The following is a 24584-nucleotide window of genomic DNA, read 5'->3' on the forward strand; positions in this document are numbered from 1 at the left end:
TTATTAAATTTGAAACTCATAAATAATTAATCATCTTTTTAAATCATTTAAAAAACTTAACAGGGTAAATAATTATTCAGAAATCCTGTTATAATGTAGGGCTCATACTTGGCTATGATGTGTGAGAAGCCAAAGATGAAAATAGAAATAAAGCACCTGTGAGCTCCCTCCCCTCTTGCAAGGGACGAAGGATAGCATAGCATACACCTTCAAAGGGAAATCCTCCTCGGAGAGGAAGTGAAGTGAGTGTTTATTGAGAACTTAGGATTGGAATGCACCTTTGTTCCAGAAGACCATTGAAATGGTGCACATTTAGACATCAAAGCATTACTTTATGAGCACAGGCGTATTTTAATGTCCTTTTACAGTCTGTAGACCTGTTCCTTTTGATAATGAAGATGTTGTGTCATCAAGCCTAGCCTTCACATACAAAACATATGCTGGCAGGTTATTAAAAATTTCAGCTTCTTGATGAAAGACTATCCTGCAGGCTAAGAGTCCAGAGAAAGACTCCATTCTGAGAGAATTATTAGAAATGAGACTATGACTGTAAGCACTAAATTATGTTAATACTTACAAATAGCATCATTTGCATAGCAGTTTGTGACACGATGCCATGGTTTCTCTTATTGGTACATTGCAGGAGACAGATGAAAGCAGTGCTGTTTATGGGGGTGGGTGCTACTTTGGAGTCTTATGCAGACACTGGTCCTAGAGGTAGGTAGGATGGGGTGTAGACACAGCTCTATAACACAAAGATCTCCTCTTTTTCCACTCTAATTTTGAAACAAGCTTTGGCTGGTTGCAGTTAAAAGTCACAGGAGTCATAAGGTGCTAAAAAGCCATAGTCATCTTTGAAAGCTAAGTATGGAGACACAGGCATCTTTGGAAAAGCAGAGAGGCCACACTGAAACAAAACACAAATTTTCTTTTTTTCTTTTCTTTTCTCTTCTTTCCTTTTGGAGGACAGTAATAAGCCTCTATTTGTCATTCTATTGTCTAAGGAAGCCAGCTCCCCTTGCCTCACCCACTGGGTTTTAATCAGTTCAGTTGCCGAGTGCACAGTGCCGACATTTTGGCTGAACTGTGGTTGGAAACCTCACTATAGATTATTTAAGGTTTGTGACTCCTCTTGCACAAAGGCAAGATTTCTTGCTTCTGAGGCAGAGTGTTTGTTTCCGTTGGTAAGGAACAAAGACTTAACTAGAAGACACACTTGTAGGAGGAAGCCTCCTAATTCAGTCTCCTGCCACAGTTTGGGAAACCCATATCTGCTTTCTGTGCTAACAGTCTTTCGGTGGCTGTTTTCTATTTTTTTTAAAGGGTGAATCTTCCCTTTCTCACACTACTTTGTTTTACTGAGGTGGAGTATTAAACATTTGGTAATAAGCATCACCCAAAGGGAAAGATCCTAATCCAGGGCTCCCAAACGTAGAAGGGCAGAATAAACCATAATTCTTTTCAGAGGATGAAGCCAGCAAACAAACATGCCATTACAAACAAACCATTCAAAGGTGAACTGCACCACAGTATGCTCAGAACAGCTCCCACTGCCCCAGGGAAGCCTTGAAAGCACAAGTGGGAACCACTTTCAGGTGGCTGACCTGGGTGACTCATGTGGAATGTGATATGGTTTTATTAGATGAACTCAAAGAGGCGCTGACTCATAACTAGAGAATGTTTAGGAAAGTTAAAAGATAATATAACAATATTAAAGAAACGTCTAACCAAATAAGTATAAAATCACTTTTCCCACTGCCTTCATTTTCCTGAATTAATTTTCAAATGTGTATTGTCTCTCATTGCCACAATAATTGTAAGGATGCTAATTAAACACAAGGTCTTAGCCGTTCTCCATGTTTATTCATATTCATCATAATTAACAGCTGCATGTTATTCCCTTTTATAGATTAATTCTAAAATGCTAAACCTGTCTGAAAACTTAAGCTCTTCTTTGTTTTTGTTTTGTTCTTGTTTATTTGCTTTGTTTTTTTAATTGTTGGCCAGAGAAAAGCTTTGTTTTTAGTTTGTGCCTTAAAAAAAAACTAAACCAACCAACCAAGCAAACAATTCCGGTTATTTTTCTATAGGAGAAAGCCCCAGGGCAGAATGCTGCATGTAGCAAAAGGGCTCAGGCTCTTGTCTGTGTTTAGGAGAATTGCTAATGGCTTCCTACAACCACCAGCAGAACAAGGAGCTGAGTGCACACAGACAAGACTTTTTAAGTTCCTGGAGAAGATCACCACTCCCCCCAACACCCACACTTAGGCCCTGGCTTTGTGGCCCATGCTATGTGCTACTGCTCTGGCAGATTTTCTTTCTACAAACTTTCACAGACTTCCTCACAGCACAGATGTCCCTATGCCACAGTCACAACTTTAGAGTGCTTCCTTTCCCACAAGGCAGTGAACTGGGAGGTGAGGAGCAGTGAACTGGGAGGTGAGGAGAGCTGTCAGCATGCACACCTCAGCTGAGGAAGGAAGGAACCTGCTCAGGTGTCCCTAGAAAACCCAGATGTCTCAGCATGTGCATACCTGTTAACGTATGTTGACAAAAAAGAAATGTATATATTATGTTTTGCCCAGTCATGGGGAGATATATTTTGGTGTCTTTCCCAAGTTAATACACTGTCATAGTCTTTTGAGTCAGCCTATAAATTATCAAAAAGTGTTGAATAGCCTACCTTCCCAATCTGATGCAGCACTAAAAGCATGATGAGCATTCAATTCATTCTTTTTTTTTTTTTTACATAAGCCTCCAAAATTTTGTTTATTTTTGTTTTTACTTATTTAAGACATAATTCAGGTTTACATGGTAAATTCTTTTAAACAGAAAAAGAGTTAAAATGGATGAGTCTGAGGTTGACAACTCACCTGCTGATTTTTCTCAAGGTACCTGAGTTGTGGTTGGCTTGACAAGGCCCCACTGCTCTGCTCTTAGAGCTTACTAGGAAACAGCCATAGCCAGATTACCATGGCTCTTTACGCCACCATTTCCTTATCTGGAAGTAGATAACAGTACACCTGTCTTATGGGGCAGGGATGAGAATTAAATGATCCCTGTGAATTGGCTAGTAATGTTCTTAGCATGTAAAGGCTTAAGATACTGTTGCTGTGTTGCTTTTTATTATGAATATTAATTAATTTTGTATTATAAGAAAACAAAATAAATAAATACAAATACAAATACAAAATAAATACAAATCAGCGGTTCTTTGGCAGTTCAGAAGATCATTTAGAAGGTTTTTGTAGCCTTCAAGAATACTCTGGTATGTATCAGTTATCATTACACAAGATGCTGTCAAAAAGTCAAAATAATGATCCAACTGTCCCTATGCTACGATTTTCCTAATGAATATCTTAAAAAACAAACAAACAAACAAAACCAACCCTAGATGGAAGCCTGGCCTCTTACCTTTTGAGAGTAGAAAACAATGTGTTTCTTGGAGTTTTCTCCATGTTGAATAAAAGGCCTGGTAAAGTAGAGATTATTCCGACTAAAATATTGAGTCAGGATGCTTTATTTTCTGGTTCCAGTTGGCATGTTTTCTAATTAGTGCAGCAGCATGTCACCAAGATCATTGGAAAGTCTTAATCATTTACATTTGTTTTTGTTTTTGTTTTTGTTTTTTTAGCTCTGAGAATGACTTAGAACGTTTTCTTCCAGCTCAATGATTATTTTCATGGAGCTGCCAGGGTTGAGTTTGAGGTACTTCTCTGTGCCTGAGGACGATGACAGGAGAAGGAAAATTGCCTCCCAGTTAAATGAAAGCCAGGATACCCCTTCCGAGGACCTATAATAATCAGCTATACAAGCTGTTGGCTTGTGTGTCCTATTGATTTAATATGCTTCTAATCAGTACATAAAGCTATGGGCCTGCAGTGTTAATTTTTCATATGCTTACAAAGTACCCTTTGATTTTCTGTCACACGTTAATTACAGCGTTTTGCCATTAAATAGGAAGCTTTGTGTAAACTAATTACTAGGTAATCATTGTCTACTGCAAGCGTGCTGTTTGTACCTTTTATTTTATTCTAAAAATGCACAGATCTCACAGTCTGGAAACACTCTACCTTCCAGCCATTAGCTCTCACTAATTCATAGCATTATTGTGGAGAGTGGAGGAGTTGTAATTGTTTTGGTATCAGAGCTGTTAATTACCGGAGTAAACAGTTGAAATGGTGCCAAGGTCTATTGTAGAAGGCAGAGAAAAGGAGGTTTAAATGTTACTCCCACCATCTGGGGACTGGAGGAGAGGCAAATGCTTGAAAACAGCGGAGAGGCGCCGCCACCGCTTCAGCTCCAGGGTTGGCGGCCATATGGATCCAGAAAATTTGAATCAATTGAATTTAACTGCCAGTTTTTCACAATAACAGCGTGGAAGGAAGGAATAAAGCAGAAGAAGAGAAGAACGAGAATTGGTTAGCGTTTCCACATCCAGGAAGGTCCCGCTGGAGTCCTTTTGGAAATGTCTGCTCTGCTGAAAACCGCAGAGCAGGCTTAGTCTTTTGGAATGGATTCAAAGTGAGCTTTTACTCTCTGACGGCCACAGTGCCATGTGCTTCTGGTCATCTGTCCTCGGTGCTCCTTCGTGAGCCAGAGATGCCCTTGAGAAGTCTAGGATTTTCTGTAACTGAGCCAGACTCAAGACAAACTGGTTAGTCCTGTGCATGGTCTGTGGAAAGAGAACAATCACTTTTCAGTGCTTGACTCCATGTAACTGGTGTGTGGAAATCATGAAAAAGGTCCAGCTCTTCTTGACTGAGAAACAATGCTGCTTGTCCATTCCTGGTGTATAGACTAACTTACAGCAATCTCTTAATAATCTCTCAGTTTGATTCCTGGAACTCAGTTCTTCCTCATTACTTGAATGAGAATCAAGTCCAAAGGGCATGTGTGTTTCCTTTTGTCTCAGTCTGCAATTAAAGAGCTTCCAGCATCCACAGTTTTCCCAACCAGCTCTATTTCTCTCCATGGATAGGAAGAACCCTATTTCCAGTCGTAACAGTTATGGCTACTTCCACTTATGTTTGATTTAAACAAGGCATGGTTCCCACTTTAAAACATAGTATAATCTTTAAAACAGTCATATGTATTTACTGGTAGTCATTCTTACAATTCAAGATAATTTCCTTGAAAACTCTTTTCACTGGTAAGAATATTTGTCTATCACCAGCCGTTTGCTGCGTTAACTACTTTTCAGTATCATTCCCCACACATGAACATATTCTTCTCTTTTCAAACCACGCTGGATTACTGTATTTATTTCTAATCGTTCCTTTAGCAGATGTTGAAGTAATTTGGGGTATAATGTAAACAACTTTTTTAAAGAGAGAAATCACAGATACACCAGGAAGCAAGGGCAGCGTTTAACAGGCTTTTATGATGACTGTTTTGTCATGGAAGGGGGAGATTTTTTCCTCTTTTGTGTATTTGCAAAGTTCAATTAAGAATTTCTAGAAGCACTTATCTTCTTTATCTATCAAAAACCCCCAGCATGCAGGGCAACAGGATGAACCTAGAAAGAAAAAAAGAAAGAAAGAAAGAAAAAAAAAGCTCAGCTCCCTGTGGTGAGGGAAAGAGAAACAGCAGTCTGTGTGCTGGAAACTGGAGAGGGAATGAACTTCTCCAGTGTTTGTGGTCGCAATGAAGCAGTTGTGCTGAGCTTTGGAATGGAAGCACAACATATGTGCCTCAGTTGGACAAAATGCTTCTCAAGTCAAATCAACTGCGAGGACTGCATGTTGGTGCAAGGTAGAGTCCTAGATAATGAGGGACAGACTCAAGAAGCAGTGAGTGGATAATGCTACATAAGTATGGAATTATATACCGCGTTTTCAACATTCCGCTTAATGAGAGCCGCCGCCGCAGCGAATCACTTGCCACACACCCGAAATGGGCCATTAGCTATCAAGGGAAAATTGTCTTTGCCGCTTTTAGCAGATGGAGCAAATATTTTACAAAGCAATTTTACATACCAAAAACATTTGTGTGCTTTGGTAATGCTGGTTGTTTTACATTATGTTACCTTCTACTGCAGCATAATTTTCCATCTCATCGAAGACAAACTTGGCATTTTTGATTTTTAAATTCTCCATTAACAATTAAACATGGAGTATTAAAGCTGTCCTTAAACTTTAAGTAGGTATGGGATGTAGTTTCTGACTTGCTGGAGACATTTTTTGTTTTTCTCATCATCCTTTCAACATATTTTTGCACCCTAAAAAGGGACTGTTCCTAATGATCTTGGTGGGAAGGAGTGAGTGAGAACTTGGCTACTGACTGTAGAATGAAGTAATCGCCATGCTGGGTTATCAGAGCACCTACATTTCAGATTGTGAGGACATGCTTTTGCCACCCATTTGTTGCATCCATTTAAAATGTTTAAGCTTCAAGTAACACAACCTCAACTTAAATGGCTTTTCCTATGAAGAAAAACTGGCCTTGGCTATTTGGAAATCCTAAGACTTTTCTGGCTCCAGACAGTGGTGCAGTAATGTACCAAGAACCCACAGTTTTCCATGTCTTCTTTGAACTGTGCATAGGCTGGTTTCTTCCCAAAGCTGTTCTCAGCATTAGAGAATAGCCGCCAGTAACTTCCAGAACTGGCTCTTGCTCCAGGTGATAGAAAGGGGCAATAGCTCACTGGGTAGCAACTCAGAAGATCGCACACTTCTTTCCAGAGGCCCCAGGAAGTGTTTCCTAGCAAGTGACTGGCCAGCCAGTGTGCAAAGCCATGGCTATGCTTCACTGAGGTGAGAGTGTAATTCCCCCTCAATCAGTCTTCCATAGCAAAAAAAAAAAAAAGAAGAAGAAGAATCCTTTCTGAGAGGAATGTTAAGCTCTGTTAACGAGGCATTTGTCCTGAGTAGCCCACAGGCCCCTTTAAGCTGACAATCGTACTGACTTTGTGTTGCTGTCCAGTCCTCCTTTCAGAGTTACCAGAAACATCTGTTAAGCAAAACTATCTAGGCAGCTCTCTAGAATTTCCTTACACTCTGTCCTAATCAAAAGATTAAAAAATGTTTCTTTGGTTTTCTTTTGGACGTGATCAAACAATATCTGATGGGGGATACTGGAGGTTAATGAAGAAGTTATTTTCCTTAGTGTACTACTTACAGTGTAGTCAAGAAGCTACAAAAATGAAATATGAGTTTTGGTAAGACTGTGAGTAGTCTAATTTGTACCATTCTTTCTTCTTCCCCCTCCGGCAAACACACGCACACACACACTAGCTGGGAAAACTCTGGAGAGTTGGAAGTAGCTTTCGTCATTGAGGGCAGTGTTCAATTGAGTGTGCTGGTGGCTTCCGCTAAGATACCCTGTACTTCCCTCAGTCAACACATCTGTTCCTTCAAATTTGCATTTCCTTGACAGAAATAAAGAAAGCCAAGAAGGTCCAGCTTACTAGAAAGGAGTCTCTACTCTCTGTCAGCAATAGGAACCATATGCTTTCTGAAGATGCCTTACAACTTTCCAGGTTGTTACTATTACTCATGAACTCTGGGACAGTTCTGGGCTCTGAATACAAATGAGCAAGCCTCTGAAGTGACCAAGGTGGCTAAGAATAGGAAATGCCCTCTAGCCGTGAGCTCCAGAGAACAGCAGTGAGTACATCCCCAGAACCAGTCCCATCTTAAGGAAGGGAAGTCGTGGAATCCTGCATCTTTCAAAGAGTAAAGCATAATTTTCTATCACTTATTTATGATTCACAAGGAATATATTTTCTCTCCCACACCCCAGAGTCACTGGCAGGATCTCTGAAACACTAAATTGGTCACCCATTATCTTGTCACCACTCACTAAACAGAGCTCCCTAATTCTGTAAGTTTGCAAAAATGTTTCTCTGTTCCTGGCTTATGATAGTCAGACAGACATATGATAGACATACACATGTGTGCACAGCCTTCCTCACTTGAATGTGTGAGCTGCAAGTCTCAAATTACCATCACTGTCATTATTGTTGTTATTTTGTAGAGATGAAGGAACAAGTCTGTCTTCATTGGCACTAAGGCCATAGGTACTAAGGCATTAGTTTACAACTTATTCATCCCATTAGAAATAAATTAGATAGTTAATATTACCCCCTCTGGCCCCTATTATGACTTGCCAGACCTTTTTCTTTAGAGAGCTCAATCATGACCCCAAGCTGCTGCTAAGTGCCCCAGCATCCGCACTGAACGCCTTCTTGTCAGTCCCGTCAGTTCTGTACTTCTCATGATGACACAAGGCACCCTCCAGGTTCCTGTAGCAAATTTTCCTTCTGAAAATCTACCTCCTGGTTGTGTTTTGTGCACAGGGCAAATGCTAGGCATTGTGGCAGAATGGCTCACTTTGTGAGCAGAGTAACAGTGGCAGCCTGGCACCATGTCCAGAAGCCTTGGAAATTAGTTACTGACCCTCACTTAACATGTTGCAACAGAGGTGACACTCCATATATGTGACCTCATCTTTCTGAAGCCCTTAGAGGCAGGGAATCTTGTCAAATCCACCCTAGAAGAACTGACGGTTCTAAAGCAGCTGGCCTTCAGGTGATCCCTTGGCCCATGGAGGAAGTCTATTGAAGATCCGCCACTTGTTCATCCTGTGATTTTAGCTATCAAGGACCATCTCCTATGTTCACTACTATCACAATTCGCTGCGCAAACATGGAGGGTTGTTGTTCTGGGCACGGGAAATCTGGCCTCAAAGCTAATGTCTTTGTCATTTAAGAGCTAGAGGATATGAAGGGCTGAGAGGGAAGACACCTGTGTGCAGTAGGGGAGAAGGCTTCTAGGGAAAAAAAAAGGGTGAAGGGGCGCAAGCTAGGGAAGGTGACAAAGGGGTTGAGGGAGGCAAGACTGTATTAGTAGAGACCAGGCATGTCACAGAGGCTCTTGTTTGTCTGTTTGTTTGGTGTGTTAGCACACAAAACCTTCTTCATGCCAACTGCACACCTGGGTGTACACTTAGTTCCTGTGCAGGTCTTGTGAATGTCCTGCTGAAGAGCTGGCACCGGGTCTGCAAGCTGAAGGACAGACAGTTTCTAAATCGAGCTTACAGGGCTTTCATCTGCTCCCTCACTGTTTCCTCTCTCTTTTTCCTTTGCAAAGCAGCCCTATAGCTCATAACTTTTTCTTCTAGTACAGCTACTTAAATGGATATATAGCATGTAACTGAGTAGATGATTCCACTTCCCTTCAAAAAGAGGAAGCAGAACAGAAAGAGAATTCTCCACTTTTCCCAGAGAGGCTTGGCCTAGGAGGTTTCTTTTCTCTGGCATTCAGTTTTCTAGAAAAGGGAAGAATCTAAAGCTAGGCTTCACTGCCCTCCATTTAGAGACAGTTTTCCTCCACGGAGCAGAATGTGTGAACTAAAGCAAGTGTGAGGCGAGAGAATGAGGGTTGTTCAGCCAACATAAGGGCTCCCCATGCGGAGCTGCTTGCTCAGGATTTCCACATAAAGCTTTGACACCACCGGGGTATTCATTTACAGTAACAATGAGAGTAGACATGCACAGTGTACAGGGTATGAATGGGGGCAACAAGACCCATTGCTTTGATGATCCTCTTCCTTGCTTCCACATGTCATGGCAGAGGTTTACTGCATGAGCAGTTTTCTCTAGCCCTTTCTAGGAAGACTCTGCACAAATCATCCTGAAATAAGGGAGGGTTAAAGCACTCCGCTTCTCAGTGTGTTTTTGTTTTGAATATCAATCACTAACTGAGGCTGATTAATGACACTTAACCCATAGGAGTTTCTGGATGGTTACAAAATAATTCAGATTATTTGGATCTGCCTATCATGTTTGTCTTTTCTTCTGAATTTTCAGTGTGCATTTAACCAGAACCAACCAGATGTTTCAAGGAGTTGGGAGAAAGCAAAGGATAGAGGACAATCACTTTTTAATGTTAGGAAAATTGGGGAAAAAATGAGTATGCAGATGATTTCTAGGATTACAACTAGCCTCACCCTTAGAGCTGATTCTTAAAAATTACTCAGTGTTCACTTTTAAATTAATAGTTTGCCTGAGACCCCAAAACAAGCTGGAGCTTTGCTTGTCCCTGCTCTGCATCCGAATATGACTACTAACCACCAATGTGCTTAAATGCAGTGCCCTGCCCTGCATCTGGCAGAAATAACATCTGAACTGTGGCTTCTATTTGAAAGTTTTAGAGAATCTTAAAGGCATTATAAATTAGGACAGAGTCACACCTTTTAAATAAACAGAAATAGCCTTCCTACTGATTAGAGAGCTTCCTACTGTTTTCACTTCTGACAGGGGGTCGGTTGTCTCTGGGTCATGTCACTGATGAAGGGCTAGGGACCACCCATACAGCTCGACAGACGATACTGTGGTCTGCATGGGGACCTAAAGTTTGTCCCCTCACTTAAGACCCCGCCTTTACAGTTTCAGCCAAGAGTTTAGGCTTTCCTGCCAACACTGTCAGAGGCAGCTATTCGCCAACAGGGTACATACAGATTAAAGAGACAGATGTGTCAAAGAAAGACCTTACCATCCCTTGTTCCTCCTAGACTCAAGTGCAGCTAGATTTGTAGAATAAAACTGTTCTCATCTAAAGGAACTAAGAAGGACTGGAGAGGTGGCTCAGCCATTAAAGGGTAGGCTCACACCAAAAATATAAAGGAGCTAAGGATAAGCTATTTGGCTCTCATTTGACAGAAGGAGAAACTGAGACTCAACTCTGCAGGTCAGTGATGGGGCTGAAGCCTGGGTTCCTGATGACCTGCACAAGGTGCCTTTTGGAGACAATATGGACAATTAGCATCAATTTCAAGGAGGAGGAATCACTTTGAAATACGAAAGGTGAAATGGCTAGAAAAATAGAACAATCTCAAAATGGCTTTCTGGCTCTGGGTAAACAGTAACCACATTTTTTTTTTTTTTTTTTTTTTTTTGCCTGTTGGAGGCCTGGTTTTTAATCACTCCACAAGCAGTTTTCATTTCTGTAGTAAAATTGCTTGTGGTTCTATTTAATTTGTTTCTGCAGGAGACATCTCTGGTGAAAATCTCTGCGGAGATGGGGGGCATTTTAACACAGCACGTACAGCCAGTCAATGAGAAACGGTTCCCGACATGGAGAAAATTCCTCCAAACATTTCTCACTCAAGGTAAATAAGACTGTAAAGTTTCTGTTGAGGATCAGTATGCACAAGCTTAGGTTCTAGTTCTGGGTCAAGCCAACGCAAATACTCTGCATCAGCTGATGTTGGTGTAGAAAATGCTTCTGCCCCGTCTTTGTTCTTTTTCAAACACTGCCTAAATATTTATCTTGTACCCAGCCTCTTAAGTAAATAGGAACTGAGCATGTCAAACATACCATGCAGAACTCAGGATTCTGGGCATTTCTCATACCAGACTTGTCTTGAGTAGAAGCCCTCCATCTGAACACATCAGTGACCTTGAACAGTCCTCAGAGATCCAGTTGCCTCCATTACCTACTGCATATGGTTGTTGGGAAAATTGAGGGATAGAAATAAGAAAGTTTCTATCATGGACTGATAGCAAAAGGTCTTTACTAAAGCTAATTTTCTCTCCCATTTTCTAGGAGAGCAGAAATAGTGTAGGTCAGAAAGGTAGCAGTTCCAAACCAGAATCCTCTACAGTCTAGGAATAAAACCAGCCTCCATTCCTTTCATAGTCCCCCTCCTTCCTTATCTTCATTTTTAATAACTTTGGGAGGTCGGCGATTAATGAGGAGATGAATAGAACAAATAGAGTATCTGTAGTTCTGGAGACCGCTGTGTGTCACATAAGGACATATCTAGGCTAAGGCTCTCCCTCCCTAGGAGGTTGCACTGTGAGGCACACATAGTCTGCTTAATACATCTATGTGCTGCTGTTGAGTGATGGTGATAATAGCACACTGGCCTTCATATATAGTGCTATCATGTTATAACAACACAACACTAATATCACAGCAATGAGACATACTGCACACACAGTAGCAGTTGTATGCCAACATCATCCTAAGTAGATATACATTATCTTACTCATCCTCCTATCACTACTATGAGTACTGCTATAACCCTTATTCAGAGCACAGGGAGTCTAAGGAACAAAAGATTAGATCACCCCAAACAATCTACCAACACATCGAAGGGCCCAAAAAAAGTCTATCCTGGTTTCTGTAGGAGTCTTGGCCAGAGCCAGTGAGTATATTCATCAGGAACATGATTCAGCCCTTTATATGAAAGGGGTTCGTCAGAAAGGTCAGGCTCCTTGGTTGGTGGATACATTGGCTGGGCAGAGTGTGGCAGATGCCCTGTTAATGAAATATTTAAATAAGAGGTTGGATGCCAGCCATCTAACAAGAATGCTCAGGGGGGGTTGATGTGTGTGTGTGTGTGTGTGTGTGTGTATGTCTGTGCGTGTGTATAGGTATGTTAGGGCACTTTCAGTGTCCTCTCTGTAAGTATGCATATAAAAAAATGTCCCCCTATACCCATGGACAGAAAAGAGAAAGTAAGAAGTCAGCTTCATTTGGAATTGGAAGAAAACACAGTGTCTTCCACAAGCAAGCAAGTAATCAAGTTTAGAAGAAGGGATTTGAGCTAAGAGGGAAAATTATGAAGAACTCCAGGTCCATCTTGGTCAGAGTATTAGGAAGCAAGGTTGGCCTGAAAACCCTTCCTCTAGGCCACAGCCACCTCCTTCCTGTTCATCTCTGTCCTTCTTCCTCTGTTATGTTATAAGCACTGTGCTGGGATAAGAAGCAGCTCAGGCTTTATTAACTTAATTCACAGAGGGAAAAAAACTGAGGTTCAAATATAAAAGGTGTGGGGAAGGGGGATACAAAGTGAATAAACTGTAATTAATAATTTAAAAAGGTGTGGGGGGAATCACATTCCAGAGAAGCAGTGAATGGCAACACAGGCCTATGGTTTTAGGATGTTTTAAATCTGGTTCTTATAAGTAATACATTTTTGGAGATTCTTGTGGCCCTGAGCCAGAGATTTGACCATAATCCTTGGATTCTTTGTTAATGTACTGAGTACTTCTAAGTATGGCATTTATAAGTGTTTCTAATTATGAACATAACCAAGGCTACTGTTGATTGAGCCATCCCAGGTTCCAAGTACCAGGCTAAATACCAGAGACTTAATTTCTCAAACTTCACAAAAGCTCCTCAAGGCAGATCTTATGCCCCCCTTTATAAATAAGGAGAAGCTCCTCAAGGCAGATCTTATGCCCCTTTATAAATAAGGGAAAGCAAGCCCACGGTTGAAGCTACTTCCCAAAGTCCCCAAGATCTGGCAGGTGTAAGATCTGAATCCGAGTCCCGTCCTGAGACAGAGACCACTTCTTGCTCTTGTAAGTGGGTCATCACCTTGACCCTGTCCTTTCATCTCCACCAGGTGGCGTGATTGAAGCATGCCCGCCTGCAGACAGTGTCACCAACCTCACCATAGACATGTTGATAGAGCCTGACGGAGAAGTCAGAGTGCTGTCCGTGGGGGACCAGTTCCATGCTAATGGCCCCTTTATTTCTTCTGGAACCACCATGCCTCAGACCTCAGTGGATCCCAAAGTTCTCAGTTCTTTGTGCCTCCAAATTGGAAACACCTGCAAAAAGAAAAATGTGGTTGGTTTCTTTTCTGTTGATCTGGTGACTTTTATTGATCCAAGCACCTTAGAGCAGCAGGTAAGTTGAACAGCTGGCATGTGTGGCACTAAAATCTCCCTCACACCCACGCAGCAGACAGGATCAGAGAGCCTCCAATACTAACTATGTTCTAATGAGCTGACTGTAAATCTGCACCTATGCCATGCATGTATAAAGGAGAACATGCTTTCTGTCTATAAACACAGGTCTGACATTACATCACTCATGCAAGGTAGATGTTTAAATGGCTGAAACTCATCCATCCCAGCCCTGTTAATTGGGCCTTTCTGTCCACTGGTGCCATGCCTCTGTCGCACTGGGAAACTACTTCATACTGTGCAGGGACTGAGCACATCTACACTGTGTTCTTAAATAGAAATGGGATAAGAATGAGAGAGAGCTAAGAAATGAGTAATCTGTTCTTTTGCCTGCCAACAGCTCACTAACAACTCAGATTGTCAACATTTTATTTAAATCACATACTGGGAAATATTTAAATATATTTAAATCAAATGTTGGGAAATATTTCAGAAACAAAAAGGTCTAAGTAATCATACAGTGAATATCATATGCCTTATCTCCACCTAAAGATAAAATGACATCAACAGCACCTCCAGTCCTGGGTACCCCTTGCTGAGCATGTAGCTCTTCGTCCTCCTCCAGCTGAAATGTAGGGGTTGATAATTTATACATCTTTACACTTTTAGCGGACATGGACACACCAGAAATAATATATAGTTCCACTCCGTGTTTTTAACTGTCTTAGAGATTTTACATATATTATATGTAAATCAAATGTTTATTATATAACATTGTAGTATGCATATACAATGCATATATAGTGCACGTATTATATAATATATATTATATATTATATAAATACTTTATTTATTCAAAATTACATGTGTGATAGTCTTTAAGTGGACATGTGGCATTGGTATGTAATGTTTTCTATAAATAATTTCAGAGGTTTTTTTGACTATGCTTTCTTCTCCCCTAGAATGATAATGTTTAAATTTACTACTTCATGGGACTCACTCTTTAAATGTTTGTTTCCTCTGCTTTTCATGTTGGGTGTCTAGACCTCTGGCTGAAGGTTGAAATGGCTTTGCAGTTTCCTCCCTCCAATCCTCTGTCATCAAGTTCTGTGTGTAAATAAACTGTAGGTGTTTTATATTCCCTGTTCAGTTTTATGTTTGCTACTAGAGTTGGATGATGATCTCAAAGCAAGAATTTATGTTTTAGGTAGTTTGGGATTTGCTCAGTAACCATTTACCATTTGCCCCCATTGGTTTTACATTCTGTTCCCAGACCCACAAGACTGAGAGAAAAGGACAGACTGAAAGGCATTCAGGAACCTCCCCAGGGAAGGAGGACAGAAACCATACCCCCTGTGAAAGACTGGAGCATCAGGGAGGGGTGGGATGGGGAGAGGGAGGGAATGTGTCTTTGCAAGCATATGTCCTAAGGAAGGATGGAGCCTGTGGGTCCTGGGGTGCGAGAGAAGATGAAACTGTGGGGACAGCTCACCAATTGTTCTTTGAGCTTGAGATGGGAAGACTTGTACCAGGAGAGGGACCTCATCCAGACACAATGCTTACCACCTCTATGAGCTCCTGAGAATGATATCCCACACCATCTGTAAATCTGAGCAGCCTTCTCTATTTCAGATCCTTCTTTGGTCCCCTGACATGACTCCCTCAGTCACTCTTTTTCATTAGACCTCTCTCTGGCAGAAATATGCTACCCTCAGTCTGAAATGCTGGCTTCAAACTTCATCCTCCTTTCTTGGCATCCTAGATACTAAAGCACAGACATGAACCACCCTCTGCCCTTGCCTTTTCTTCTGACTGTGTTAACCTCTTTTCCTACCTGTAATATTTCATCATAGGCCATAGTTGCTTAGAGAAGCCTTTCCTGACTTCCCTGCCAACAGAAAATTCCCTGTTTTGGGTTATCATATCATTATCTACCAAACTTTTCCTATCATTTATCACAGTGGCAATTTAAACTTGTTTATGTGATCATCTGATTATCTGTCTTCACCTGTAGACACAAGCTCCCAATGTCTCCTTGTATTCCGCATTATTTGCTAACCAGTATCTGCATTGTGTCGACATAGGTATGCAGGGAATACGTGTTGGATGAATGAGCACATAGTTTTCTAGCAGATGCAGGAACTGTTGTCAGGTGTTTAGAGGAGCTCATAGTCAGATGAAGGAAATGGATCCATATAAACACAAGATTCTCTGATTCTCGTATTATGGATTCTTTTTTTCCTTATTAATATTTGAATATATGGTCATGGGTGCCTGCAGTAAGTTCTCAGTGACCACCATCTCTACATTAGCAAAGGAAGTATGTTCTCTACATATAGTTTACAAATGCAGGCATATTTTCCAATCATGTTGAAAGTGATATCACCTCAGGCACCCCAGTATTCTGACTGGTATTCCTGTGATGCCAGCAAGGAGATGGGCATATTCTCAGCCTCTCGACTTTTTCATGTTTAGCAATAATGAACGTTATCTCATTTTAATCAGTGTTTATTACTGATGTTTGTTAGCCCTTCTACCTATCTCCACTTAATTATCTGGTCACAAAAATAATTGGTCATAATTTTTGTCCCTTTTAAACTGAATTATAAAAATGTTGATTCATAGAAGCTCATTATATATACAGGACTCATTCTTCAATCTACATGTTGCAAATACTGTCTCCTAGACTATCATTTGTGTCCTCTCTCACATGTATGTACATATATCAGTAACTATTTCTAAATCTATCAGAACACATTTTTTAAACAATGAATTCCTTCAGATATTTTCAACAATATTCTAATGCCTCAAAATTCTTTCTAGACTTCATTTTTTCCATGCTTAAAAATAAAGATAAATACTTTCCCTGGCAGTAAGGAACCTTAGTTTCTTTAGGCTCAGTATGTTTTAACTGCTCAATTTAGCCATTTAGTTTAACGAATCCAGTCTCCCAACAGCCACTTGTGCTATTAATTCCCTCACTTATCACAGGTGTGCTTTCCACCATACCTCAGGGACACCAAAGTCTGTGCTATTTCTGTGATAGCTGTCATCACACTTGAATTCAAATGGTCGAATTGAATTATTTTCTGTTACGTTACTCTGCATTTGTCATCTTTCCCTGGTCTTCCCTTTTCTCAGTTGTGAAATGAACAGGTTAGCCTTCTTAACTTCCAAGGAAATTTTCAGTTCAGAAAATTATTACAATAATATTTTCATAGAACTTGTTTTCTATATACTAGCAAATTAAAATTTTAATAAAATACACTTTTGAAAAATTATGAAAAAAATAATCAAAAAGATTTATGTAGACAAGGTAATCACAAAATTGCAATATTTCAAATATATTAAAGTTTAATATTAGGAAAGTTTTAAAGAAAGTGTCATGTAAGTGGAGGCGAATACTGCAATGATATTAAAACTCATGTTTTTGAAAAATATTTAAGAGTCAAGTGCTAAGCAGAGCCTTCAGCAGCTCGTTGGTAGAGTAGAGGACCGTAAAAGTAAGTGCTAATATAGTAGGAGAAAGCAAATCATAAACAATAGATATTTCGATTTCATTTTAAAAAATATATACAGAGCGAAAGTATGCTAAAGATACACACTGAAGCATTGCATCATTCTTTCTGTATGAGGAAACTGAAGCTCTGGCGGGAAGAATAATGGCCCCTTATGATACCTCACATGGCAGAAGGACTTTGCAGATGTGACGAAGTTAAGAATTCAACAATGAGATCTGAGATTATCTTGGATTATCTAGGCACCAATTACTCATGGGTTTCTTTTAAGAAGGCAGAAAGGCTGGAGGGAGGGAGGGAGGAAAGGAGAGAGTAAGAGCGTGGGGAGAGAGGGGGAGGACACTACCCTAGTGACTTTGAACCATTCATTTGTGCCACCTTACACCAGCAAACTTGTGGCAGTTTATTACAACGAAACTAAGAAAGTATCAAAGAAAATGGCTGCTATTTTATTTTTATGCCTTCTGCATTTCCCTTTTTAGTTTAATTAATTTGTGTTTATATTTATTCATTTGTTTGGTACTATGGGTTGAACCTACGGCTTTGTATATACTAACTTACAGCCTAGTCCCTGCATTTGCATTTTCAAGAGTAAACAAAGACTTGTTAAATTTCTAATCAGAGAAATATATGAATAATGATAACCATAGACTTGTGTAGAGTGTTCTAATCTGCAAAACACATTCATGTACGTGATTTCACTTACATACGTATATCTTAGAATAGAAATGAAAAGCAGAAAACTGTGGTGCCTGCGTGCATTCAGATTTTTGCTGGGTAGCCCCAGCTTGGACCTGTAATTTACCATGCTGCCATGATAGTAGCAAATTGGACTAGAGCCAAGGAAAAACAGATAATTTAGAGAGGTACACTAAGGACAAGCCTGCAGTTATAAATTAACTCCAGATAAGAAGGTGAAAATTGCCAAGTGGTGGTAGCACTCACCTTTAATCCTAGCACTCTGGAGGCAGAGGCAGGAGGATCTTGTAAGTTCAAGGCCAGCCTGGTCCACAAAGCAAGTTCCAGGGTACAGAGAGAAACCCTGTCTCAACACACAACAACACCAAAAGGTGACAATTCTGTCACAACCTCAGGAGATGAGAATGAGGGTCTAAAGTAGCAGGTTGGGAGAATGTTTTTGGAAATGTGGGATTTAAATAATAGACACCAGGCAGGGCTAAATACTGAGTTTCTAAATAAATAAATAAATAAATAAATGGAACTCAGAGGGTCAGGCAGAACACAGCATCATATAGGAATAAAAGGAAGAGGACCAGTCCCTGGAAAATGAGCTGGTGGAGCATGGTGCAGACAGTTTCTAGCAGGGTGATACATCTGAGATTTCAAGATACTAGAAATGAGGAAATCCCAGGCCTTCAGAGATTACATGCGGAATACATGGTATTCCAGGAGACAGTTTCATGGTGGCCTTGTTGAGGACCTGGCCTTCTTACCTGAGAATGAGGGGAGAGGTTCTCCCCAGAGCTATGGCGTGGACGGTTCTAGGAGGAACATCAAGTGCCTCCAAAAGCTTTAAGTTGACATATTCTTTGAAGAAACTCATTCTGAGAGGCTACTTTGGATAGCCCCTATTGATGGAACAAAGATAAACAAGCCATGTGTTCTATCAGCTAATTTATAGCTATTATCCAGTTTTACTTGCCATAGGTTCACAGTGGCCTGAACTGTAATCTTTCTGGTACATAAGCATGCATATTGCCTCTGTGACTTTTTACATAATCTAGAAAATACATTAAGGTTCCTTGCATGTTCTACTCTTCCATGAGAATTATCACAATGGCAGTCCCTTAGTTTAACTATCTAATTATTATTTGTTAGTGGCTTTTGGAACTTCTAGGAAATCCAGATCTTTGGAGTTTACTCACTTAGGGGACACACTAATGAAACAAGTGTCTATTGAGCATCAATTATGCACATGCCATTATAGCAGGTGCTAGAAACGCTGCAGAGATAATAGAGATGGGAAAGTGCTTACCCTTAGGGAGTACACAGTCTAGATGGGGAGACAAGCTGGGAAAATGAATCACAAGAAAAGGCTTAACTGACAACTTCAAAGAACAATAAAAGAGACATCAAAAAGGTAATGTCAGTTTAACTGCTGCAACACTTGCTGTGTGCATTTAGATAAGAGCAAGGTCCTTCTGTCTGGAGCAACCGAGAGAGGCTTTTACAGAGGAGGTGGGACGGGAGCTGAAGGATAACTAAGATTGAGAGAGTGTAAGAAAGAATGTGTTCTAAGTATGAAGAGGTTGTAAAGGGTGGTGGTAAACACACACACAACACATATGGAGAAAGATGATAATCTGTGTCTTACAAGTGTCATGCTTTACTTCAAATAAATATGAATTTATGTAACATTTAAACAAACTGTCCGAGATGCAATCTGTTCAAATGCTAGATTTAAAAATTCTTTGCTTGCAGATAACGGTGACCTGTATGTGTATGGATTCATGTGTGTGTGCATGTGGGGGGATGGTCATTCGTGTGTGTGCCGAATGTGGAGGCCAGAGGTTGACATCAGTTGTCTTCAACAATCATTCTCCACCATCCCTCTGTTTTGAAATAGGGTCTCATGGAGTACTCACTGGCCTGGAGCTGACCACCAGGCCGCACCAGCCACACTATGGCTCCTCTCAAGTGCTGATCTAAAGGCATGTACCACTGGGACTTTTTCACTGTGATTTTTTTTTTTTTAAGACAGAGTCTGTCACTGAAACTGGAACTTGACTGCCTAGGCAATAAGTTTCAGAGATCCTCTTGTCTTGCTTCCCCAGGGCTGGGATGACGGGCATGGCTATCATGGTTTTATATATGGATGCTGGGGATTGAACTCATGTCCTCATACTTGTACAGCAAGTGCTTTCCCCACTGAGCCATCTCTTAAGCCATAATCGAGAACTTTGTAAAAAACAAAACAAAACAAAAACAAACAAACAAAAAAGAACACCTCACAAGTGCTGAGAGATACATTTAAAAAGAAATAAAATCTTTTTTGTGCTGGGGAATGAACCCAAAGCCTCTCATTCTAGGCAGCAACTCTACCAATACACCATACCTCTACCCAAATCTAATCTTTTGATTGATTGATTGATTGATTGATTGATTTTATTCTTCTCTCATATATTATATCCCAACCACAGTTTCCCTTCCCTCCACTCCTCTCAGTGCCCCAATAACACCTCTTCTCTCCCCCAGATCCACTCCTCTTCCATTTCCCTTCAGAAAAAAGCAGGTCTCCCAGCAGTATCAACCAAACATGGTATAACGAGGTACAATAAGACTGGGCACATACCCTCATATCAAGGCTGGGTGAAGCCACCAGGTCGAGGGAAAAAGGTCCTAAGAGCAGGCAAAAGTGTCAGAGACAGCCTCTGCCCCTGTTAGGAGTCCACAAGAACAGCAAGCTACACAACCATTACATATGTGCAGAGGGCTAAGATCAGACCAGAAAGGCTCCCTAAGGGTTGCATTAGTCTCTATGAGGCCCTATGAGACCTGGTTAGTTGATTCTGTGGGCCACGTTCTTGTGGTGTCCTTGACCCCTCTGACCTAGCATAATTTTCATCAGAGAAGCTTCATCCAGCAACTGATAGGAGCAGATGCAGAGACCCACAGCCAAACATTAGGCAGAGCTCAGGGAATCCTGCAGAAGAGGGGGAAGAAGAATTATAGGACCCAAATCCAAACTTTAAGAAAAGAGTTGAGATGAAAAATTGCTACAAGTGCTTAGTAATGGCCATTCACCAATAGGATAGTCACAAAAGACTTGTCACAGGTAAAAGTTGTGAAGAAAAGCAAAAATGGAGCTCCTGGTGTATATCAGACCATATGCCCCATGCCATTGGTCAGACATTTTGCTCCTGATATATGAGAAAAGGAAAGGGAGGAAATATTGACTGTAGATTCCCATTTCAGCGGCTTTAGTCTGTAGCTAGCCAGCTCAATTGCTGCAGGCCTGAAGCAAAGCTGAGCATTGTGCACAAAGGGAAGAGGACAAGCTCTTGTCCTTCAAGCCTTACCCCCAACTGACATATGCCAACTAGGCCCCACCCTTCACAGTTCTAACACCTCCCAATAGTCAGTCAAAATTTTTATCCACTGATGGTTTAACTGTTTATGTTACAATTATGTCCTCAGAGAACCATCTCATCATCATCATCATCATCATCATCATAATAATAATAATATAATTATTATTAATTACAATTTATTCACTTTGTATCCCAGCTTTATCCCCCTCCCTCATCTCCTCCCAGTCCCACCCTCTCTCTTTCTTCCCTCCCTATGTCCCTCTTCTAGTCCACTGATAGAGGAGGTTCTCCTACCCTACTATCTGCCCTAGCATATCAGGTCTCATCAGGACTGTCTGAATCCTCTTTCTCTAGTAAGGTTACCTCTCCAGGAGGAGGTGATCAAAGAGCAGGCAATGTTCATGTTCTGTGACTGTCCCTGCTCCACTTACTAGGGAACCCCACATAGACTGAGCTGCCCATGGGCTACATCTAAGTATGGGGTCTAGGTCCTCTCCATGCATGGTCCTTGGTTGATTCATCAGTCTCTGCAGGACTCCCCTGGGCCCACTTTTTTGGCTCTGTTGGTCTCCTTATGGAGCTCTTATCCCCTCCAGATCTTTCTATCTCCCCCTTCTTCCATAAGATTCCCTGCACTCTGCCCAAAGTTTAGCTATGAGTCTTAGCATCTGCTCAATATCCCTAGTCATCCAGGAAATGCAAATCAAAATGACCATGAGATTCCACCTCACACCCATCAGAATGGCTAAAATAAAAAACTCAAGGGGCGACAAATACTGGAGAGGTTGTGGGAAAGGGGAACCCTCCATTGCTGGTGGGAATGTAAACTTGTACAATTTGTACAACATGTTGGAAATCAATCTGGTGCTTTCTCAGACAATTAGGAAAAATGCTACCTCAAGATCCAGCTCAAGATCCACTCCTGGGCATACACCTGAAAGATGCTCTATCATACAACAAGGACATTTGCTCAACTCTGTCATAGCAGCTTTATTCATAGCCGGAATCTGGAAACAACCTAGGTGTCCCTCAACCAAAGAATGGATACAGAAATTGTGGTATATTTACACAATGGAATACTAGTCAGCAGTTAAAAACAAGGAAATCATGAAATTTGCAGGCAAATGGATGGAGCTAGAAAAGATCATCTCAAGTGAGGTAACCCAGAGCAGAAAGACATGGTATATACTCACTTATAAGTGGATATTAGCCATACAATATATAGGATAAACACAATAAAATCTATAGTCCTAAAGAAGCTAAACAACAAGGAGGACCCCAGGGAAGAGGCTTAATACTCATTCAGAGGGGCAAACAGGATGGACATCAGAAGTAGGAGAAAACAAGGAACAGGACAAAAGCCTTCCACAGAAGGCCTCTGAAAGACTCTGCCCAGCAGGGTGTCAGGGACCTTTCATGAGCATATAAAACTATATATTCTAAGAAGCACTTCTAAAGGTTCTAAATACGAAGTCTCATCCTACAAGAGAAAAATCACCTAAGAATATTTCATCATGATGCTATGTCAGCCTCTCTTCACACTGGCTAGTATGATACTTTAGACAACTCACTGAGCCTTGATCTATCATTAACAAGTAGATAATTCCTGTGCTTCACACAGGATGTTCTGAGAGACTGAGCAGATAGATACAAGGTGCTGTTGTTACTAAATCAAATGCGATAAGCACATGTAAAACTGTCACAGAGACCTCAGCAGGGTCTCAAACTGTGAGTGGAATCTGAATCGAATTAGCATTATTTTTAAAAACTCCCTGAGTATTATCATCTCAAAGTGATATATAAGTATCAAAAATGAATACATTTATTTCAGAGGATGCGAAACCCAAGGTCTACAGAAACATCATAATTCCTTCTTGCTCATTTCTGTAAGCCCAGAACCTAGTACCCTGTCTGGCAGATAATAGATGCTGAATAAATATTTATTAAATGAATGAATGAATACTTCTCTCCCAGTCCCCCTCTGGTAATATCATTTGCAAAAGCTCCTTATCTTTGCTTTCAAGATATATAAGGAATTCACCAAGGGAGCTGAATGAGATTTACTTTCCCTCTTTAGGGAAGGTATTTTATTTATATATAAGAGGGTTAATAGTGTATCTCTAAATTAAAATTTAATAGACCTTTGGTATAAACAGAAGTGTCCATTAGTCAGTGTTTCTAAGTGCTATAACAGGCACACTCTTAATCACAACTTAGTGCCTAGTGTAGGGGAGGTAGATCCCAGAGGCTCCTGAAACAGTAAAGCAAAGCCTTGTCCCCTTTGAAGGTTTGTGTCTCTGTGTCAGTGATAGAGGCCTGCGACACTCAAGTGATAATGATAATGGTGATGACAAGAACTTCAGAAATAAACACCAGCACATGGTGACAGGTTTTATAGTGTGAAATTACATTAATATTGATTAGTGAACAAGTGGCCAACTTTACTATGCGTATTGTCTTACCACATGTGGCTATTTTAAAATGTTTTATTAACCTCCTTACTTTATAGACCCTGATGTTTAGGAAGCTTGAATCTAAGCCTAAACCTCTGCCCTTAGGTGGGCCTGTTGACCTATACATAATGAACCTGTTTAGCTGCCTTTCTGTCACTGTTATCAAAACACCAGATAGAGAAACAGTGTAGGGGAGGAAAGATGCACCTGAGTCCAGTTTTAGAGGGCTCAGAAGTTTCTCAGCCCCGTTCACTTGGGCAGAAACTTTTGGTGGGTTCATATGGTAGAGGGGTTTCTTTACCTCCTGGTGGACAAGAAGAGAGATACACATAGGGACCTAGGGAAGATAGAACTCTCAACAACCTCCAGCAAGTTGCTTCTTCCAATTGTACTCACTACCTGAAGTTCCCAGAACCCCCAAAACATCTCCACTTTTCAGAGCATGAACACTTCACATACCAAACCACAATAGCCTTGTTTCTGTTAGCTGCTTCTCCCAATGCCTAGCACATCCTTGTTTCCATTTAGAACCAAGGCTCTTCTCTCCAGAAACACTTCCAGGGCAGAGAAAATCTGGGCATGCTCACTGCCTGTGCACTGCTCAGAAGGTCCACATTTCTGCCATACTCAAGAGGACAATGAGCATGGGGACATGACAGCCAGAAGATTCCCTATACAAAGGAGTGCCCCTTGCCATGGCAGAATCAAAGCTCCTCCCATTTCAGCTGTCACCTCACTTTCTGTAGAATAAGTGTTCCCTTGCAAGGTTGCCCTCCTTTCTCCCTGGCATTATTAAGGTATAGCTGATAGATAAATAACTGTAGGTGTTTAAGGTAGACACTGTGATATTTTAATGTATATGTACACTGAAAGTGATTATCACAAGTTGGATAACACACTCATCATCTAATCTGGC

General features: G+C 40.9%; 1 protein-coding gene and 1 long non-coding RNA gene across 2 annotated transcripts in view; one reads left to right on the forward strand and one right to left on the reverse strand.

Moving 5' to 3' along the window:
- LOC132654610 (uncharacterized) overlaps positions 1–13539 on the reverse strand; it is a 39143-nt gene extending 25604 nt beyond the window's left edge. The window contains exon 1 of the long non-coding RNA XR_009592257.1: positions 13409–13539. This is a non-coding gene — a long non-coding RNA (uncharacterized LOC132654610). The remainder of the gene's footprint in view (positions 1–13408) is intronic.
- The window catches only part of Iqch (IQ motif containing H), a 141078-nt gene that overhangs the window by 62642 nt on the left and 53852 nt on the right, over positions 1–24584 (forward strand). The window contains exons 10-11 of the mRNA XM_060384935.1: positions 10992–11112; positions 13360–13646. Coding sequence (XP_060240918.1) covers positions 10992–11112; positions 13360–13646 — 408 coding nt within the window. The remainder of the gene's footprint in view (positions 1–10991; positions 11113–13359; positions 13647–24584) is intronic.

Source organism: Meriones unguiculatus, chromosome 6 (genome assembly GCF_030254825.1).
Source record: "Meriones unguiculatus strain TT.TT164.6M chromosome 6, Bangor_MerUng_6.1, whole genome shotgun sequence".
Classification (NCBI taxonomy): Eukaryota; Metazoa; Chordata; class Mammalia; order Rodentia; family Muridae; genus Meriones; species Meriones unguiculatus.